Raw genomic sequence first — 22,548 nt, forward strand, 5'->3', positions numbered from 1 at the left:
CATTCAGTGTGACAAATATTCAATAATAAAAGAAATCAGGAAGGGGGCAAACACTTTTTTACAACGTTGTATATGCTTGCGTGTGTGTGTGTATAAAAAATAAATAAAAACTTCATGCTTCACTGCCATATTGGTGGACAAAAATTTAGATTTAAATGATTTAAACTATAAATTATTCTTTCTTATGCATGAATGGCCCAGTCCTGTGAGATTTCTCTCTTATGCATGAAAAGCCCACCCCTGTGAGATTTCCCTCTTATGCATGAAAAAGCCCAGCCCTGTGATATTTCTCCCTTTTATGCTGACTGAACATCCAACTTCCCTCCCCTAGCCCATCTGGCAGCATCTCCAGTCTACTCTGTCCGCATGTTTGCGAACATTGGCTGTTCCCTCACTCTCCCCTGCCGTGGAAACCCCAGCAGGGATGTGGAGTGGCGCTTTCAGCAGTATGAGTATCCTGACTGGCTGCTTGTGGCTGATCTCCACACCGGATCCTTTTCCTCTGGAAACGACTTCCAGGGACGGGTGGAATCCTTCCACTTAAAAGATCCGGGAAACTACAGCCTCCTCCTCAGTCCTGTGGTGTACAGTGACCTCGGCATTTACAAATGCCAGTACTACAATGATGAGATCATTCTTTCAGATGTGAAACTAGAAATTAGAGGTCGGTGCATGTTGCCTTTTTTACGACAGATTGAGTGAATGTTTTTAGTTCTTGTGGGTTTGATGGCCCTAAAAGCTGTTTTTTGACAAAGGATATTATTATTATTCTTACAATTGTTAAATTATTAATTCGTATGCGTGAATTGCCCAGTCCTGTGAGATTTCTCTCTTATGCATGAAAAGTCCAGCCCTGTGAGATTTCCCTCTTATGCATGAAAAGTCCAACCCTGTGATATTTTTCCCTTTTATGCTGACTGAACATCCAACTTCCCTCCCCTAGCCCACCTGGCAGCATCTCCAGTCTACTCTGACCGCATGTTTGTGAACATCGGCCGTTCCCTCGCTCTCCCCTGCCGTGGAGCCCCCAGCAGGAATGTGACGTGGCGCTTTCAACAGTATGAGTATCCTGACTGGCTGGATGTGGCTGAACTCTACACCGGATCCGTTTCCTCTGGATACGGCTTCCAGGGACGGGTGGAATCCTTCCACTTAAAAGATCCGGGAAACTACAGCCTCCTCCTCAGTCCTGTGGTGTACAGTGACCTCGGCATTTACAAATGCCAGTACAGGGATGAGACTGAGATCGTTCTTTCAGATGTGAAACTAGAAATTAGAGGTCAGTGCATGTTGCTTTTTTTCCGACTGATTGAGTGAATGTTTTTAGTGCTTGTGGATTTGATAGCCCTAAAAGCTGTTTTTTGACAAAGGATATTACTATTATTATTCTTACGATTGTTTTTGGGGAGACAGGATCATTCCAGTCTGTATAAAACCCACAAGCCTTGGGTGGTATGCAGTAGACAGCATATGCTGCATCAGGGCCTTCATCTACCCCAAGCAACATGGTTGAGCTGTTAATTCCTGTATGCCAGGAATACTTTGTAAATCTGTCTGCCTGTTTCTCTCTTTCCCTCTCTCTTTTTCTGTCTCTCTCTCAGTCCCATCAAATGTTTCCGTAGCGATGGGAATGTCCGCCAGTCTTCCTTGTTTTGCGAAAATTAATATACAAGCGCGTGCTGATGATCTGGATATCCTCTGGAAGAGAGGTGGAGAGAACGTTTACCAGCTCCTTAAGAACACCATCACATATGGGCCCGGGTTCGAGAACAGAGCTTCAGTTTCCCCAGAACAAGCCCTCTATGGAAACATGTCTTTAACAATCAGACAGACACGATTTTCAGATGAAGGCGACTACCAGTGCTTCTACAACAGTCCAAAAGAAAGGGGGAATCCAGATTCTGCCAGTCTGGTTGTGACAGGTAAAATTCACTTTAGATCTTCAGTTCAGTAGGGGAGCCAAGCAGCTCAGGTGTATAAGTGTGTCTGGTGTGTATTATTTATCATGTGGTAATTTTAATCAGGGCAAGTCTAACAATGTTTCATAATTTACAGAAGTATTGCTTGATGTACCGCAGATTTGAAGAAAGATGACACCAGTAATTTTTGGATGCCATAATTTGCCCAGTATCATTTTTACCTTTTTACATGATCAAGCTGACTGCTGTTGATAATGTGTTCATATCCCCTGTAAATATGCATGTAAATGTAAAATATGTAAATGAATTCCCTGCCCTCACAGGCCACCCACCCCAGAACCTCACAGTGAAGGCCGGTGGTTTGCTCTCCATACCGCTCTATACCGCAGACCCAGTGAGGGTAACATTCAGTGCAGGCCTTGGTTCAGATGAGGTGCTGATGCTCGATGCAAATAAAGGCCCAGCCAGGTATGGGGAGCGTTGTGCTCAGAGATGTGAGCTTCTGGCCCAGAACTACACCCTTTTGCTGAGGAGTGTGACACTGGAGGATGCCGGAGTCTACAAGGTGACCGATCCTGAGATCAACAGGACCATCGGCTCTGTCTCTCTGGAAGTCTCAGGTATGGTCCTCCTCTTCAGCTCTTTGTGTTTGTGCAGATGCAGGGCTCAGCATCTTACTGGTCCACTCTGTTATTCTTCTGAGTTATGGCTGCTGCAATCCATTGGGAAAATAATGGAAATAATAATATTAATATAAAATAAAAATTATTTTTTCACAATGCCTCATGTTTTATTGTCCCCTTGAGCACAATACACATAAGAGACACAAAAGTATAGGTTTTAGGCTTTTGAAATCTTAGGCTATGGTTTCTAAGACAGCCTAGCTTTGTCAATTTTTCTGTCTTTCCACAAATTTGCTAATTAAAACATTTATCAAACAATGATTGTAGACTATCAGTGTACTAAGGCCTGACAATTATTGAAAATAAGACTGATTCTCTTTTAATTAGTCTACAGTTTTTATGGAATTTGCATAAAATTTGTATATTTTCATAACGCCACGGAATTTACTGAAATGTATCGGCCTGTGGGCTGCTTTACTCCAGAAAATATGAAAATGGCCTGTTGCAGCCTTTAGTGCAGGTTTTCACCTCTATCTGGCCACAAATTACTGTGCTGGGTTTTCTGTCTATAAAATAATGCTGGAGAAAATGCTCTGATGCCTTTAAGCTGGTTTGCTGCTATAAGACAGGATTTAGGCTCAAGAAATGTCCTAGGAAATGGCAGTGGCTTACCTGAGAGTAGAAGAATGTCACTATAGCCCCCCCCCCCCCCATAACAGAATCATGCAAAAAAATCTTGATCTTGTCTTGACCTCTCTGCTGCGTTTGATACAGTTGATCCTGATGGTGACTCTGGCCCTCAAACTGGCATCTCAGCAATTCCAACGGGATGTACTTTTCCTAACTTATCAGCACAGTCCCACTGTCTTAACACTTAGTGCAGGAGTTCCCCAGGGCTCCATCTCAGAGTCCTACTGCCTTAGCATCCACAGTCTCCTCCCACCTACGCTGGCACTTCCTATTATGTTGTAGGTTTACAACGTTAATTCAGTGCCTACTACTAATGTGCTACTACACTTAGTCAGACTGCTAACTTGGCATCAGCTCTGCTTGTTGTATGAACCTTTATGGAGGCACTTTTTGTAAGTCCCTCTGGATGTTTGCTAAATGTATTATTATTGATGTTGTTGTTATTCTCATTGTTGTTGTTATTCATATTGTTGTAGTCTTTCCTTCTTGATTACCTGCTCTTCTCTATTTCTCCCAAATGAGTCCCTCTTTCTCCATGTTCTCTGCAGGACTCTCTGCTGGAGAAGTGGCTGGGATAGTGGTGGGAGTGCTGGTGTCGCTGCTGGTTCTGGTTGGCAGTGCCTTTCCAGTCTGGAAGTTCTTCATAAAGCCAGGAAACTTTCCAAATGTAGTTCATTTCCATGCAGCCAGAGCAGAAGATCACTAAGGTTCCAGCTGCAGAGCAGCATGCGTTCTGTTTCCTGACAGCTCTGAACCCCCTCTCTCTGTGTCCTGTAGGGCAGTTTGTAAGTTGTTTCTCTGCAGCGGACGTGATAGGAAGATGTGCCCTCCAAACAGCCAATGACAGCTCAGACCGCTCTATCCTGACCAGGTTTTTAAGTCAATGACCACCGAGGCCGCGTCTGTGTGTATATGTGTGTTTGTGTTTCCTCTCTCATGCTGGTGGAATGATCCACCAACGAAGTCAAACAGAGACATTTGAATTCATAAGTGCCAAGGGTCAATTCCCTCTAAATAATTTTAAGTGTTGAGGCTGATAAAGTTATTCTGGGTTCAGTATTCAGAATGCTGTGCCATTAACAGGGTAGCTGAGGGTGACCCCCTAATAATTAAATTTGAAATAATACAATAAATTAATTTAAATTTAGTGGAGCTGCTCAGTGGCCAACCATAGAGGATTGTGGTTGTACTGGGCAGCTCCCAGGTGTGAATGTGTATGAGCGTATGCCTGCTGTTCTGAAACGACTTGACTAAACAGCCCTCCGTTTAAAAAATCGCTTCTTTGGATGCATTTGTTGATTTGTTCTTGCTCTCCCACAGACTTGTTAGACCTATTCGTTTCACGTGGATATCTCTCCCAAAGCGATATTAAAATGGTAATGGCTAAAATAGGTTTTAAAGGCAGGGGGTTATGGGAAAAGAGGTCAAGGAGGATGGGTTTAGCTGTGTGTGTGTGTGTGTTTCTGTGTGTGTGTGTCCAAGCATGTGTGAGATGAGTGCATGCGTGTGAGAGTAAATGTGTGTGTGTGTGTGTGTGTGTGTGCACGTGGTTGCAAATGTGTGCGTGCGTGTGCATGTGGGGGTGTGGCAGTGTGTGCATGTGTTTATGAATGTGTGTGTGTGTGTGTGTGTGTGAGTGAGTGTGTGTGCAAGTTAGTGTGTGGGTGCGTATGAGAGAGTATGTGTGTTGTGATGGCCCTGTGTTGACAGGACAGGTCAGGTGTGCAACAGCACTGCCCCCTTTTCCACGCCAATAATTGCGGAGACAACGGCGTCAGTGGGAGAGTTTTTTTCAATGGCGGCTGCGAGAGAGTTTGAATCTGCAAGCGGAAAGTTAAACCCCGGGAGCTGAGAAAAATAAAAGCGAGAAAAGCTGTGTGTAATTAGTCGGATAAGAAAAGAGTCATTTCGAAGTACAAGAAAATGAATCCTACCGTGATTAATTAAGAGCCGGACTCTACGGATAGGGATTAATCCCACTTGGCCGACAAGACATTATCTACAAACTCTACAAGCAAAATCCAAAACTCCCAAACTGCGCAGGGTACAGCCTGGGTTCGGACTGAAATGCCTACGACGGACTGACGGGACGGAACGATAAGTGCTGATTTAATTATTTTTTCTTTGTTGGTTCTTTGATTTTTACGGGTTATTTCGCTAATTGAGTGGTGTTTGTTGAGCGAGCGGCCGGTGTGGAACGCTCCGCTCTGAAGCCCTGTTACTTTGGTTTTTGATCTTTTTTTTTCTAACAGCTAAAGTGTGTTTGAAAAGGGAAAATGTATTTTGTTGTTGAATTGTGGACTGCAATGAACTGACTCTGGGAAAAAAAGAAATACCGTATTGCAATTATGAACTGAATGAAACGAAATATCAAACACGGAGAAACACATGCAAACTGGACTGTTTTGTAAATTACATGGACATTGCAACTGAAATTTTGAATAATTTATTAACTGTTTTTGGTTGGCCTACCTCGCTGATTCAGAGCTAACATTTTTTTAAGGATGAATTAAGTTTGTTTTGCTCTGTGAAAGGCCGATGTGGTACTGAAAACCTTCTCAGTGTTTAACTCAAATGTCTCCCTAAAACAGACAACGGCTATACACCACCCAATTACAATTGATTTAACACTGAAATGCAATAGTGTTATGAATTATAAGGAGGGGGAAGGTCAATGCCAAAAGGTATAATTCTTCTGATATGCAGTGTCTGGGAGGTAGTTTAAATACATGCTGTTAAACTCGTAGTTTCATGACATTTTGCAGCAGTTTGTCGGTAGTTCAACTACATTCAAATTTGTGTAGTGGTTGTAGTAGTAATTTTTTTGTCATTTTGAGGTGTAGTCAACTACAGGAACTACACTACTACTGCTTTTGGCCCTAAAATATTTTCTTCCGAACTCCTTTGACCAAATACCGCCTCCTCTTTCTCCTTTCCCTCTAATCCACACTCCACTCCACTATAATTGTCAACTGCCACATTTACAAAGTTTTTATACTACATTTGAGTAATCGTAGTATCGCACACTACAATTGCTCAAGATGTAGTTCATACATCTCTTTAGGGTAGCTGTGCTGTAGTTCAAATGCATTCAGTGTGAAGTAATTGATAGTTTGTAACTATGTTCCAGAGAATTTCATTTTTTGAAGATAATGCATGCATTGGTGAATTTTTTTATCTTGTTCTTGTTCACTTTGCCTTAGAATTATTGCTAGGAAGGTACATTGACTATAGATGTCTGTCAATGATCAAAACAAAATGAGCTACTCTATTATTCATCCAAGCCAGGAGCAATAGAAATGACTCTTTTGTGTACATACTGTATACGTCAAGTAGAATCTCGGACAGATAAACCTGAGTTACCGACCGACTAGTAAACCAAATTGTGTGGAGACACCGCAATCAAAACATATTCTGCACAACCCAGCAGGTACTCCACAACCCAGCATATACTCGAGGACTCAGAATGTGCTCTATAACTTAGCTTGCACTCCATAACCCAGCATAGTCCCACAACCCAGCATGTGCTCCACAACTCAGCATGTGCTCCATAACCCAGCATGTGATCAATTACCCAACGTGCTCCATAACCCAGCATGTGCTCCATAAGGGGGGACAAAATGGCTGTCTTTGGGTTGGCTGTAACTGATCTGCGAGGCCAGTTCTTGCCTGGCAACCTTGTCAGTGAGCAGAGATCAGCCGACAGCTGACTGGGATGTCTTGAGACGTGCTGCGGGGGGGAGGGGGGGGTGAGAGTGAGGCGGGTAGAGGTCATATTCTGCTTTCAGGCAAAATAGTAAATATTTCCAGTCTAATAAGCATTCTAGGGCCTGTGTGGAATCACATCCCCCTACCCAGCATGAACCCAGACAGGAAGAAGAAAAACATGCAGACCAGCACTAAATCGCTTATGGGGTCCAGCAGGGGGCAGCAAGGAGCCAACTCATCAACCTTCCTCTGAAATGCACAGACGTGAGATTTCGTTATTCCTGCTCCGAAGCAGCTGCCAATATCTCCCCTCTCCTTTAACCGCGATGAACAGACCCTGAGCTGCGGGCCGGATTCGGGAGATGCGGGCGCCGCGAGGCCTTGGCACGGATCTCCGCTTCAAATCTGGAAGAGAGACCGCTCCCCCTGCCCTCCCCTCCCTCCCCCCCTTATACGACCATGTCCACCTCGGCCGTGACAGTGTATGGATCTTCGCAGAAGACCTGAGAGAGGCAGCAACCGACGCAAGTCCTTCAGCTCCACATCTCACTAGAGGGACAGCACAGCCCCACCAGAGACGACAGCACATGCCACACCCATCAAAGGAGAGAAGAATCCCGCCAGGAAGAGCCCAACCCAGTGAATCCCAGCCCTGCAGAACCCAACCCAGCGGAACACAGCCCAGCAGAACCCAGCCCAACGGAACGCAGCCCAGCGGAGCCCAGCCCAGCAGAACCCAGCTCAGCAGAACCCAGCCCAGCAGAGCCCAGCCCAGCAGAACCCAGCTACCCCCTGAGTGCCAGCCTACCTATGCTCAGGTAGTATCAAACCACTCAGACATTGGAGAGGTGAAACAGTTGCTACAGCTCGTCTGTTGGATTCTTGGTTGAAAATAAATAAATAAATAAAATTTGCTTTACTAATTAAGTTGCTTGAAAACACATTGTAAATTTGATCAAATTGTTCTACTTGTCACTGTACAGAAATCTACGTAATCAATTGTTAATGAAATCTCTCAATAAGTTCTTGGAATATTCAGGGTTTGTATTCTTCGGTTTTTGGACGGGAGAGCACAAACCCAGAATTCATCTCATGCATTTCAGGACATGATATTATAATATTGTTGGAGACATGGTGTCAAGATGATGCTGATACTCACTGTCCCCCAGGCTATGAAGAAATTTTACTGTCATCCCTCAAACAAAAAAACAAGGCACGGCAGGGATTCAGGTGGGATTATCATATGGTATAGAGATGATTTGTCAACCCAATTAGAACTAATTAAAAAGGCAAGAACACACATCTGGCTAAAATTAAATAAAAATATTATCAAATGTGATAATGACTTTTATATATGTGCGGCCTACATTCCCCCTTTGGAGTCACCGTACTACAATGAAAACTTTTTTGAAAATCTTCATAGAGAGATCACACATTACCAGGCCCAGGGTAATGTTCTATTGATCGGAGATTTGAATGCCAGAACAGGATCTGAGCCTGACATAGTAGATTCTACTGGCAATAGCCATATCTTCAGACAGTCCTCTCTATACTTCACTCCTACCGTTATTCCCAGAAATAATCCTGACCATGTTTGTAACAAAAATGGGAAAGAGTTAGTGCATCTCTGTCGCTCCCTAGGTCTGTACATGCTTAATGGCAGGATCAAAGGGGACACTTTAGGGAGGTTCACATATTGTTCAGCTCTTGGGACTAGTGTAGTTGACTATGCCATTACTGACATGGACCCCTCCTATATTAGTGCATTCACTGTCCGACCACAAACACCACTAACAGATCACTGTCAGATAAATGTATATCTAAAAAGAATTATAGAACAGCATCATGACAGAGATGCTTAAGGCCCTGCTCAAATTGTTCAATCTCGTTTTCCAAGCTGGCTGCTTTCCTGATATCTGGAATCAGGGGCTTATTTCCCCAATTTACAAGAGTGGAGACACATTTGACCCTAATAACTACCGAGGCATCTGTGTGAGCAGCAATCTGGGGAAGATTTTCTGCAGCATTATCAATGCCACAATGCTAGCCTTCCTTATGAAACACAACGTCTTGAGCAAAGGACAAATTGGTTTTCTACCAAAACATCACACAACTGATCATGTTTACACCCTACACACCCTAATTAATCAACATGTACACCAAAAAAGCAAAGGTCAAATTGTTGCATGCTTTATAGATTTTAAAAAGGCTTTTGATTCTATTTGGAAAGAAGGACTATATTATAAAATTCTCCAAAGTGGTGTAGGGGGTAAAGTTTATGACAAATAGATTTTATTATATGTCAATAATAAATGCGGAGTAAAAATTGGGAATAAAAGAACAGATTTCTTCACTCAAGGATGAGGAGTTTTTCAGGGATGCAACTTGTCACCAACGCTCTTTAATATCTATATTAATGAGTTAGCGGTGCTGTGGGAACAATCTGCTACCCCTGGCTTAACCCTAAACAACAAGGAGGTTAAATTCTTGCCCTATGCGGATGACCTGGTGTTGCTGTCGCCGACAGAACAAGGGCTACAGCAACATTTGGATTTACTGGTGCAATACTGTCAGAACTTGGCACTGACAGTAAACTTTAAAAAATCTAAAATAATGATGTTCCAAAAGAAACCCAGATCTCAGGAAACCAGACTTGTGTTCACTCTAGGAAACCCCGCACTAGAACACTCCCTGTTCTATGATTACCTGGCGCTCAAAATAAGTGCCTCAGGAAACTTTGGTCTGGCAGTGAATACATTAAAATAAAAAGCCTGCAGAGCATTTCATGCAATTAGAAGAAAATTTCACAAAATAGACAAACCAATTAGAATTTGGCTTAAAATCTTTGATAGTGTAATCCAACCAATTGCCTTATATGGAAGTGAAGTATGGGGTCCACTCAGTTATCACAACTACACTAGGTGGGACAAGCATCCTATAAAGGCCTTGCATGCAGAATTTTGCAGAACAATACTAAACATCCAAAGGAAAACACCCACCAATGCATGCAGGGCAGAATTAGGCAGATACCATTGATAATTAACATTTAAAAAAAGCACTTAAATTTTGGATGCACTTCAAATCAAGTCCCCAAGACACAATGCAATTTCAAGCACTGAAAACCCAAGATCTGAAACCCAAAAAGAGTCCTCTCAGTCAGCTGGTCATGAGACTCTCTAACCAACTAAAACCAAACACTGACCAAACCCAGACAGCGCTGATTTAAAACCAGAAATTAGAGTAAACCAAATAATTAAACAAATAAAAGATGCCTATCTGGAACACTGGATTAATGAAACCAAAACACAAAATAAACTTACTTGCTACTTTGCCCTAAACAGAGAATACAATTTGGCAGAGTATCTCTATCAGAGATACAAAGCAGAGACAAATCCTGACCAAGTGCAGGCTCAGTGACCACACCTTAGCAATTTAAAAAGGAAGGCACAAAAAAACATGGCTACCCAAAGAAGAACGAATATGTGGTCACTGCAAGACAGGAGAGGTAGAGACAGAGATGCACTTCCTGTTATATTGTGAAAAATATTCACAGATAAGGGAAACATATTTTAATAAGATACAAACATTCAACATTCCTAAACAAATTTCCCTCCCTAACAAATGATCAAAAGCTGCGAGTCCTATTAGAAGAAGGACCGACAGCCTCACTCGCAGCTAAATACGTTTTTGCTTGTCACAGCGACAGTGGGTGAGCATCTAACAAACATATGTATGTGTGTGTATATATGCATGTGTGTATGTATATGTATGTGTATATGTGTGTGTATGTGTATATATATATATATGTGTGTGTGTGTGTGTGTGCAGGTATATATATATATATGTCTGTGTGTATGCATATGTATGAGTATATATATAATACTCTTATTGAGAAAATACTTTTTTTAACCAATTTAATTTAATAAGTATTATGTTCCTGTCATTTATGCTGTTGTTGTTGCTGCTGGTTTTCTTTTTTTCTTTTTAATTATGTATTCTTATTGTGGTTGATTATTGCTATCACTACGCTTTGGCAATATGTATTTTTAAATATGTCATGCCAATAAAGCATTTGAATTTGAATTTGAATTTGAGAGAGAGACAGGCGATGGCTAGGTAGCGAACGTTATTTTTTGCTAGCTAATAAAATATTTTTGTAACAGTCTATGGCAAATACAAACAAAAGTTACCATTCACGTTTAGACGGAGAGATCAGACCATAGACTGTAGATCAGTACCAGCAGCGCCACGTAACGGAAAAACGTAAGACGTAACCGGAAGCGTAACCCGGAAGTGAATAGGGGGGAAGAAATTTGGCCTGACAACTCCCCTTCCTGCAGGCAGACCCTTTTGGAGATCAAGTGGCAAGAGATATGGGATATGATAAAGACGTCGGACTTACTGGAGAGAATTTAAATTAAGGAATTTTCACGCAATACTATTAGTAATAGTTTTTAGTCAGATGTCTCAGCAGCGATTCCGAGCCGGAAATGAGATGTGCAAGTTTTTGCGTCCTGTTGGGTGAGTAAGCTACTCACGGTGGCACTAATGAAAATGAAAGTGTTTGGTTTCTAAAGGTTTAAAGTAAAGGTCTGAAAATTTGACATTTAATTACGACAGAAGGGCTCCTGAAGTGGTCTACATCCTACCCCATTTCTGTGAAATTTTACTATTGCATTTTTTAATAATCCCATGTAGTGAGCACTGGGGGGAGAGAGGCAGAATCTCCTGTGGCAACACGCCCAAGTTCCCAGACTCACCTGACAGGTGACGCGTCAGCGATAGCGAGGGAGAGCAGAGCTTCCTGACGTGGCAGTCTGATTGCATGTTTTCCAGAGCGATCTGCTCGAATAAAGTTATTTTTGCATACTTGAAACCCAAGCCAGTCGTTTTTCTCTGCAAAACTCCACACCCACCTCAAACTTTCCATGTAATCCAATAGACGCCTATTGAAACTTCGGGAAATTCTGACACTTGTTCCTGGCAGATGGGTTCATGGCCTACATACTACCCCATTTCTGTGAAATTTTACTATAGCATTTTTTAATAATCCCACTTCAAACATTCAATGTAATCCAATGCAGGCTAATATAAAAGAGTAAAAATTTGGATTGGAATTGGAATTTCTCCCCAAATTAAAAAGGTCTCAAACTGTTGATACTTGTTCATGATAGAAGGGGTCCTGTACTACATCCTAGCCTCATTGCATGCAGTTTTACTATAGCATTTTCAAATAATCCCACTACAGACTTTGTGTGCATGTCAATACAGCCATATTGAAAAAAGTGATCTTTTGGAGTGGGTTTATTTGAAAACAGCACAGAAATAGTTTCACAGTTAGGGGCAGACATATAGCAGGACATCATTGGTGATAATCAAATGTCAACATTTTGAGGCATTAAAATTTTCAGACGATATTGCAATCCAAAAGATCACTTTTTAACTAATAAAAGAAATCAGGAAGGGAGCAAACACTTTTTTACAGCATTGTATATGCTTGTGTGTGTGTGTGTATAAAAAAAATTAAAATAAATAAAAACTTCATGCTTCACTGCCATAGTGGTGGACAAAAATGTAGATTTAAATGATTTAAACTATAAATTATTCATTCTTGTGCATGAATGGCCCAGTCCTGTGAGATTTCCCTCTTATGCATGAAAAGCCCAGCCCTGTGAGATTTCCCTCTTATGCATGAAAAGCCCACCCCTGTGAGATTTCCCTCTTATGCATGAGAAGCCCAGCCCTGTGATATTTCTCCCTTTTAATGCTGACTGAACATCCAACTTCCCTCCCCTAGCCCAGCTGGTAGCAACTCCAGTCTACTCTCTCTGCATGTTTGTGAGCTTCGGCCATTCCCTCACTCTCCCCTGCCATGGAGACCCCAGCAGGGATGTGATGTGGCGCTTTAAGCAGCATGCGTATCGTGACTGGCTGGACTTGGCTGTACTCGTCACCGGATCCTTTTCCTTTGGAAACGGCTTCCAGGGACGGGTGGAATCCTTCCACTCAACAGATCCGGGAAACTACAGCCTCATCCTCAGTCCTGTGGTGTACAGTGACCTCGGCAATTACAAATGCCAGTACAAGAATAAGACCATTCTTTCAGATGTGAAACTAGAAATTAGAGGTCAGTGCATGTTGCCTTTTTTCCGACAGATTGAGTGAATATTTTTAGTTCTTGTGGATTTGATAGCCCTAAAAGCTGTTTTTTGACAAAGGATATTATTCTTACGATTGTTTTTGGGGGGACAGGATCATTCCTGTCTGTGTAAAACCCACAAGCCTTGGGTGGTATGCAGTAGACGGCATATGCTGCCTCAGGGCCTTCATCTACCCCAAGCAACATGGTTGAGCTGTTAATTCCTATATGCCAGGAATACTTTGTAAATCTCTGTCTGCCTGTCTCTCTCTTTCCCGCTCTCTTTTTCTGGCTCTCTCTCAGAACCATCAAATGTTTCCGTAGCAATGGGAATGTCCGCCAGTCTTCCTTGTTTTGGGAAAATTAATACACGAGCGCGTGCTGATGATCTGGATATCCTCTGGAAGAGAGGTGGAGAGAACGTTTACCAGCTCCTTAAGAACACCATCACATATGGGCCCAGGTTCGAGAACAGAGCTTCAGTTTCCCCAGAACAAGCCGTCTATGGAAACATGTCTTTAACCATCAGACAGACACGGTTTTCAGATGAAGGCGACTACCAGTGCTTCTACAACAGTCCGAAAGAGAGGGGGAATCCAGATTCTGCCAGTCTGGTTGTGACAGGTAAAATTCACTTTAGATCTTCAGTTCTGTAGGGCAGCCGAGCAGCTCAGGTGTATAAGTGTGTCTGGTGTGTATTATTTATTTTTTCATGTGGTCATTTTAATCAGGGCAAGTGTAACAATGTTTCATAATTTACAGAAGTATTGCTTGATGTACCGCAGATTTGATGAAAGATGACACCAGTAATTTTTGGATGCTATAATTTGCCCTGTATCATTTTTACCTTTTTACATGATCAAGCTGACTGCTGTTGATAATGTGTTCATATCCCCTGTAAATATGCATGTAAATGTAAAATATGTAAATATGTAAATGAATTCCCTGCCCTCACAGGCCACCCACCCCAGAACCTCACAGTGAAGGCCGGTGGTTTGCTCTCCATACCGCTCTATACCGCAGACCCAGTGAGGGTAACATTCAGTGCAGGCCTTGGTTCAGATGAGGTGCTGATGCTCGATGCAAATAAAGGTCCAGCCAGGTATGGGGAGCGTTGTGCTCAGAGATGTGAGCTTCTGGCCCAGGAATACACCCTTTTGCTGAGGAGTGTGACACTGGAGCATGCCGGAGTCTACAAGGTGACCGATCCTGAGACCAACAAGACCATCGGCTCTGTCTCTCTGGAAGTCTCAGGTATGGTCCTCCTCTTCAGCTCTTTGTGTTTGTGCAGATGCAGGGCTCAGCATCTTACTGGTCCACTCTGTTATTCCTCTGACTTATGGCTGCTGCAATCCATTGGGAAAATAATGGAAATAATAATTATAATAATATAAAATAAAAATGATTTTTTCACAATGCCTCATGTTTTATTGTCCCCTTGAGCACAATACACATACGAGACACAAAAGTATAGGTTTTAGGCTTTTGCAATCTTAAGCTATGGTTAAGCTAAGATGTAGCCTAGCTTTGTCAATTTTTCTGTCTTTCCACTATCCATCCATTATTATTGATGTTGTTGTTATTATCATTGTTGTTATTAATATTATTGTAGTCTTTCCTTCTTGATTATTACCTGCTCTTCTCTATTCCTCCCAAATGAGTCCCTCTTTCTCCATGTTCTCTGCAGGACGCTCTGTTGCAGAAGTGGCTGGGATAGTGGTGGGAGTGATGGTGTTGCTGCTGGTTCTGGCTGGCAGTGCTTTTGCAGTCTGGAAGTTCTTCAGAAACCTTCAAAATTCAGTTCATTTCCGTGCAGCCAGAGCAGAAGATCACTAAGATTCCAGCTGCAGAGCAGTATGTGTTCTGTTTCCTGACAGCCCTGAACCCCCTCTCTCTGTGTCCTGTAGGGCAGTTGTAAGTTGGTTCTCTGCAGTCCTCTCTCTGAGGGCTCACATTCTTTATTTCTGCATAAGCTCCCAAATGAGTCTGTCTGTTACTTTCAACATTCCAACACCATCTTCCACTTCCCTTCAGGATAGCCGGACCCCTCATGCCAGATACTCATAGTTCTAAGATCAAAGCTATAGATGACACTGGGGGGGATTAACAACCTCCTTGCAGGTAGAGGAGGCATAGTAAGGAATGTTCATTCGCTGTTAACCACGCTCGCGGTGTGAACCCCCATGGTGTGATAGCTTTGGGCAAAAATTTGTAAAATGGTAAGATTACAAAACACAGAGCCAAGTGACTTGAAAGGAAATATTGGGTAACATTGCTTTGGAATACATGTTATTCAATTTCGGTGAGGCAAGATAGCCTATATTGTTTGTAGTACCGTAACTTGGCGTCATTTTGATCAATACTTTTAATGGCAGGCCTGGATTTTGGCAGTCTGAATGAATGAGTTATAGACAGTGTATGTCTTGTACGTGTGAGTAACTTGGCATTTTTGTATGTTGAAAACGTGTTTGAGATTGTGCTATACTGTGCCAATATCCAATCCCATATTACAACCAAACTGCTTAACTTCCAAAAACAATTATTAGTCATTAAAGCTTATATTTTTGTATGTGTGTGTTTGTGTTTCCTCTCTCATGCTGATGGAATGATCCACCAACAAAGTCAAATAGAGACATTTGAATTCATAAGTGCCAAGGGTCAATTCCCTCGAAATAATTTTAAGTGTTGAGGTTGATAAAGGGTGATCTCCAGTTAGTCTGGGTTCAGTATTCAGAATGCTGTGCCATTAACAGGGTAGCTGAGGGTGACCCCCTAATTAAATTTGAAATAATATAATAAATTAATTTAAATTTAATAACTCAACTAAGTTCTATCAACCTTATGACAGTCCGAATTGGATCCTTCTCCCATCGAACCCCATCTCCCCGTATAAACTCATCTAAGTATTAATTGCTTTAAAAATTTAAAAGTAACCCAGACCCGAGCCATTACCAACAAATACAGACAGTATCCAAAAAAGAGCATTAAAATTCTGGATGCACCTCAATTCAAGTCCTCAAGACACATTGCAATTTAAGGCAATGAAAGCCCAAGAGCTCAGTCCTGAAAAGAGTCCCCTCAGTCAGCTGGTAATGAAGCTGTCTAACCCATTAACCCAACTAACACAATCACAGACCAGCTTCATACCAGCACTGCTTACCAACAAATCAAAGTAAACCAAGTAATGAAACAGATAGTGAGTTTCTGTGTAGCGGTGCCCAGCAACCTTGGTGAGAGAGCGTTTCACAGATCAAAATCTCTTCTTTGGAATATTGGGATAATGTAACCAAAACACAAAACAGATTGCTGTCGGACCCTAAAAAGAGACAACAAATTGGTTGAGTATCTCTTCTCTGTCAGAGATACAAAGCAGAGGCAGATCCTGACCAAGTACAGGCTGAGCGACCACACACTTGCAATTGAAAAAGGCCGACACCGGAATACATGGTTACCAAAATAACAACGTATATGTGGTCACTGCAAGACAGGAGAGGTAGAAACAGAGATGCACTTCCTGTTATATTGTGAAAAATATTCATAGATAAGGAAAACATATTTTAATAAGATACAAATTCAACATTCTTAAACAAATTTCCCTCCCTAACAAATGATCAAAAGCTGCGAGTCCTATTAGAAGAAGGACCGACAGCCTCACTCGCAGCTAAATACGTTTTTGCCTGTCACAGCCTGAGGGACAGTGGGTGAGCATCCAGCAAACATATGTATGTGTGTGTGTATTTATGCATGTGTGTATGTATATGTATGTGTATATGTGTGTGTATGTATATATGTGTGTGTGTGTGTATGTATGTATGTACATATGTGTATATATATATGTGTGTATGTATATATATATATATACGTTTATGTGTGTGTGTGTATGTGTACAGGTATATATATATATATATATATATATATATATGTCTGTGTGTATGCATATGTATGAGTATATATATAATACTCTTATTGAGAAAATACTTTTTTTTTAACCAATTTAATTTAGTTAACTTAATAGATAATAAGTATTATGTTCCTGTCATTTATGCTCTTGTTGTTGCTGCTTGTTTTCTTTTTTCTTTTTAATTATATATTCTTATTGTGTTTGATTATTGCTATCACTACGCTTTGGCAATATGTATTTTTAAATATGTCATGCCAATAAAGCATTTGAATTTGAATTTGAGAGAGAGACAGGCGATGGCTAGGTAGCGAACGTTATTTTTTGCTAGCTAATAAAATATTTTTGTAACAGTCTATGGCAAATACAAACAAAAGTTACCATTCACGTTTAGACAGAGAGATCAGACCATAGACTGTAGATCAGTACCAGCGGCGCAACGCAACGGCAAAACGTAAACGTGACCGGAAACGTAACCCCGGAAGTGAATAGGGGGGAAGAAATTTGGCCTGACAACTCCCCTTCCTGCAGGCAGACCCTTTTGGAGATCGAGTGGCAAGAGATATGGGAGTATATGATAAAGAGTTTGGCGAAACTGTGGTGTGGCCTGTTAGACCTGTCTGGGAGTTAGAAAGTGTGGGGGTAGATCTGGAATTACTTAAGATTAAGCATAGTAATAAGAATGCTGACTTAGTTAGTGAATATTATAACTATAGGGACTGTAAGTATAAAGGCAGTGTTCAGATTTTTACAGATGGATCAAAGGATCCGCAGACAGATGCGACAGGGGCCGCAGTTGCTGTGCCTAGTTACCAAGTGGGAATTAGCAAGAGAACATCGGATTGTTTAAGTGTGTATGCGGTTGAATTGTTTGCCATATTGATGGCATTAGAATGGGCTGAACGGAGTAGGGTTAACAAAATAGTAATATGTAGTGATTCTGTGTCGGCCATTGCAAGTGTTAAGGCAGGTACAGCCAGAAATCACTAGGATCTGCTGTATGATCTGCTTGTTTGCCAATTCAAGAGTGGTTAGGCAAAGGAAAAGTGTTACATTCATGTGGGTCCCAGCACATTCAGATATCCCGGGAAACGAGAGAGCAGAGACGTTGGCAAAAGAAGCAGTCAAAAAGGGAAGTGTTGAAATCAATATCAAGTTATCTAAATCAGAGGGAAAGGGCATTGTGTGGGGAAATATTAATAAAGAATGGCAGCAGCACTGGGATCAGGAGAGAAGGGGGAGACATTTACATCAGATACAAAATAGAGTAGGCAGTGTAAGAAAGAGGGGAGGAAACAGAAGAGAGGAGGTTGTAATATCAAGATTAAGAATAGGACACAGCAATTTACGCAGCACGCTTCATCTTATAGGTAAACATCTAACCGGTCTTTGAAATCTGTCAGGTACCAGAAACCGTAGAACACGTTATCATTAACTGCAATAAATATAGGTCGGAAAGGAAGGATATGATGGAGGAGATGGGAGGATTGGGGATAACAGGAGCAGGATTGAGGAATGTACTGGAGTGTGGTGCTAGTGGGCAGGGGAGGAGATGTTTTTTTTTTAACTACCTTCGGGGAAGGGGACTGTTAATGAAAGTGTGACAGTCAATAAGCTGTAGGAGTTAACTTACTCCGAAAGATGGCAGTAATGCAACTTTCTAGGATGCAAGCTGCCTGTCAACAACACGGAAGAAGAGGAAGAAGACACTTCTCCCGGGAATACCACACCTTCAAAATGGCGATTAGGAAAGCAGTGCATTTATTGATGTGCAATGACAAAATTACCGAAAACTATGAACGCTAAAAAAATAAGCGATAACGGTGATCTTTTTTTAGAGTTTTCATTGGATGGGCAGATGATTCCTTTTAGTTATATTGGGCAGGGATAGGCACCAGCAGTCTAATAGTATGAAGAACTGCGTATCGAAGTTAACTTTAGTCAGACGTGCGAAGCTAGCCAGCGGAGAAAAGACGTCGGACTTACTGGATAGAATTTAAATTAAGGAATTTTCACGCAATACTATTGGTAATAGTTTTTAGTTAGATGTCTCAGCAGCGGTTCCCAGCCGGAAATGAGATGTGCAAGTTTTTGCGTCCTGTTGGGTGAGTAAGCTACACACGGTGCATCTGGCACTAAAGAAGATGAAAGTGTTTGGTTTCTAAAGGTTTAAAGTAAAGGTCTGAAAATTTGCCATTTAATTACGACAGAAGGGCTCCTGAATTGGTCTACATTCCATGTAATCCAATAGACGCCTATTGAAAAATATGAATATAAGTTTGGACAATAATTTCTCTTCAAATGTGAAAGTTCGCAAAATTCTGACACTTGTTCCTAGCAAAAGGGGTCCTGGTCTACGATCTACCCCATTTCTGTGAAATTTTACAGTAGCATTTTTTTATAATCCCACTTCAAACTTTCCATGTAATCCAATAGACGCCAACTGAAAAAAGTGATTTTTTGGATAAGAATTTCTCTCCAAATGTAAAAGTTCACAAAATTCTGACACTGGTTACTACTTTTTTTTTTTTTACAGCATTGCATATGCTTGTGTGTGTGTGTGTATAAAAAATAAATAAATAAATTTAAACTTAAGTGACTTAAGTGAATGGCCCAGCCCTGTGATATTTCTCCCTTTTATGCTGACTGAACATCCAACTTCCCTCCCCTAGCCCTGCTGGCAGCATCTCCAGTCTACTCTGTCCGCATGTTTGTGAACATTGGCCGTTCCCTCACTCTCCCCTGCCATGGAGACCCCAGCAGGCATGTGAAGTGGCGCTTTCAGGAGTATGAGTATCCTGACTGGCTGGGTGTGGCTGATCTGTACACCGGATCCTTTTCCTCTGGAAACGGCTTCCAGGGACGGGTGGAATCCTTCCACTTAAAAGAGCCGGGAAACTACAGCCTCCTCCTCAGTCCTGTGGTGTACAGTGACCTCGGCATTTACAAATGCCAGTACATAGATGGGATCGGGATCATTCTTTCAGATGTGAAACTAGAAATTCGAGGTCAGTGCATGTTGCCTTTTTCCCGACAGATTGAGTGAATGTTTTTAGTGCTTGTGGATTTGATAGCCCTAAAAGCTGTTTTTTGACAAAGGATATTACTGTTATTATTCTTACGATTGTTTTTGGGGGGACAGGATCATTCCAGTCTGTATAAAACCCACAAGCCTTGGGTGGTATGCAGTAGACAGCATATGCTGCATCAGGGCCTTCATCTACCCCAAGCAACATGTTTGATCTGTTAATTCCTGTATGCCAGGAATACTTTGTAAATCTCTGTCTGCCTGTTTCTCTCTTTCCCTCTCTCTTTTTCTGTCTCTCTCTCAGAACCATCAAATGTTTCCGTAGCGATGGGAATGTCCGCCAGTCTTTCTTGTTTTGGGAAAATTAATATGCAAGCACGTGCTGATGATCTGGATATCCTCTGGAAGAGAGGTGGAGAGAACGTTTACCAGCTCCTTAAGAACACCACCACATATGGGCCCGGGTTCGAGAACAGAGCTTCAGTTTCCCCAGAACAAGCCGTCTATGGAAACATGTCTTTAACCATCAGACAGACACGGTTTTCAGATGAAGGCGACTACCAGTGCTTCTACAACAGTCCGAAACAGAGGGGGAATCCAGATTCTGCCAGTCTGGTTGTGACAGGTAAAATTCACTTTAGATCTTCAGTTCTGTAGGGCAGACGAGCAGCTCAGGTGTATAAGTGTGTCTGGTGTGTATTATTTATTTTTTCATGTGGTAATTTTAATCAGGGCAAGTGTAACAATGTTTCATAATTTACAGAAGTATTGCGTGATGTACCGCAGATTTGATGAAAGATGACACCAGTAATTTTTGGATGCCATAATTTGCCCTGTATCATTTTTACCTTTTTACATGATCAAGCTGACTGCTGTTGATAATGTGTTCATTTCCCCTGTAAATATGCATGTTACGTCCCCTGCCTCTGCTTGCCTGGGTAGTGCAGGTGGAGGTAGTTGCTTAATTACCTAATTGCCTGATTGCCTCCACCTGCCTGGGGCCCAATATAAGCCCAGTAGTATGAGGCAGGGGAGTTTTTCTATTGGGGCTTGTAGTTTGTGTGGAGATCTTTGGTTCTGTGAACTTTGTGTGTTTCGGCCGTAACAATGCATGTAAATGTAAAATATGTAAATGAATTCCCTGCCCTCACAGGCCACCCACCCCAGAACCTCACAGTGAAGGCCGGTGGTTTGCTCTCCATACCGCTCTATACCACAGACCCAGTGAGGGTAACATTCAGTGCAGGCCTTGGTTCAGATGAGGTGCTGATGCTCGATGCAAATAAAGGCCCAGCCAGGTATGGGGAGCGTTGTGCTCAGAGATGTGAGCTTCTGGCCCAGAACTACACCCTTTTGCTGAGGAGTGTGACACGGGAGGATGCCGGAGTCTACAAGGTGACCGATCCTGAGACCAACAAGACCATCAGCTCAGTCTCTCTGGAAGTCTCAGGTATGGTCCTCCTCTTCAGCTCTTTGTGTTTGTGCAGATGCATTCCATTGGGAAAATAATGGAAATAATAATAATATTAATATAAAATAAAAATGATTTTTTCACAATGCCTAATGTTTTATTGTCCCCTTGAGCACAATACACATAAGAGACACAAAAGTATAGGTTTTAGGCTTTTGCAATCTTAGGCTATGGTTTCTAAGATGTAGCCTAGCTTTGTCAATTTTTCTGTTTTTCCACTAGCCCCCCCCCCCCCCCCCCCAACCACCACCACCCCATAACAGAATTATGCAAATCTGCAAAAACTGCCCCCCTGTCCCTTTCTTGATCTTGTCTTGACCTCTCTGCTGCGCTTGATACCGGTGATCCTGATGGTGACTCTGGCCCTCAAACCGGTATTTCCGCAATTCCAACGGGATGTACTGTTCCTAAGTTATCAGCACAGTCCCACTGTCTTAACACTTAGTGCAAGAGTTCCCCAGGGCTCCATCTCAGTGCCCTACTGCCTTAGCATCCATAGTCTCCTCCCACCTACGCTGGCACTTCCTATTATGTTGTTGGTTTACAACGTTACTTCAGTGCCTACTACTAATGTGCTACCACACTTAGTCAGACTGCTAACTTGGCATCAGCTCTGCTTGTTGTATGAACCTTTATGGAGGCATTTTTTGTAAGTCCCTCTGGATGTTTGCTAAATGTATTATTATTGATGTTGTTATTAGGGGCCAAGCACCGAAGGTGCAGGGCACCTATTGTAATCGTTAGTATTATTATTATTTCTGCAATGCAAGTCTATGGCAGCCCATAGAACCCATTGGTGGTTTTTCATGAAATTTGGCACATTGATAAAGGACAGTCCAATGAATCCAGGCATCGAATTTCGGGTCAGTCCATCCAACTCTGTAGCGCAACCAACAGGCCAAACTTCAAGGTACATTTTTGCTTATAACCTTTGAACCGTTTGTCCTAGAGTTGTGGGGATTGTTTCCTCAGAATCCTTGGGTCATGCCGATTAAAACATAATCATAATTGATTTTCCGCCATTTTGAATTATTCAAAAAACGTACTTTTGCGAACTAGTCCTAGGGCGTTG

The 22,548-nt window shown here is 42.0% G+C and overlaps 2 protein-coding genes across 2 annotated transcripts in view; both read left to right on the forward strand.

Moving 5' to 3' along the window:
* Positions 1-22,548, forward strand: part of LOC118219213 — a 155,857-nt gene that overhangs the window by 77,845 nt on the left and 55,464 nt on the right. The window contains exons 4-8 of the mRNA XM_035402209.1: positions 2,243-2,539; positions 12,738-13,067; positions 13,383-13,703; positions 14,037-14,333; positions 19,650-19,985. Coding sequence (XP_035258100.1) covers positions 2,243-2,539; positions 12,738-13,067; positions 13,383-13,703; positions 14,037-14,333; positions 19,650-19,985 — 1,581 coding nt within the window. The remainder of the gene's footprint in view (positions 1-2,242; positions 2,540-12,737; positions 13,068-13,382; positions 13,704-14,036; positions 14,334-19,649; positions 19,986-22,548) is intronic.
* Positions 1-22,548, forward strand: part of LOC118218856 — a 92,811-nt gene that overhangs the window by 4,932 nt on the left and 65,331 nt on the right. The window lies entirely within an intron of this gene.

The sequence above is a fragment of the Anguilla anguilla genome, chromosome 19 (assembly GCF_013347855.1).
Source record: "Anguilla anguilla isolate fAngAng1 chromosome 19, fAngAng1.pri, whole genome shotgun sequence".
NCBI lineage: Eukaryota > Metazoa > Chordata > Actinopteri > Anguilliformes > Anguillidae > Anguilla > Anguilla anguilla.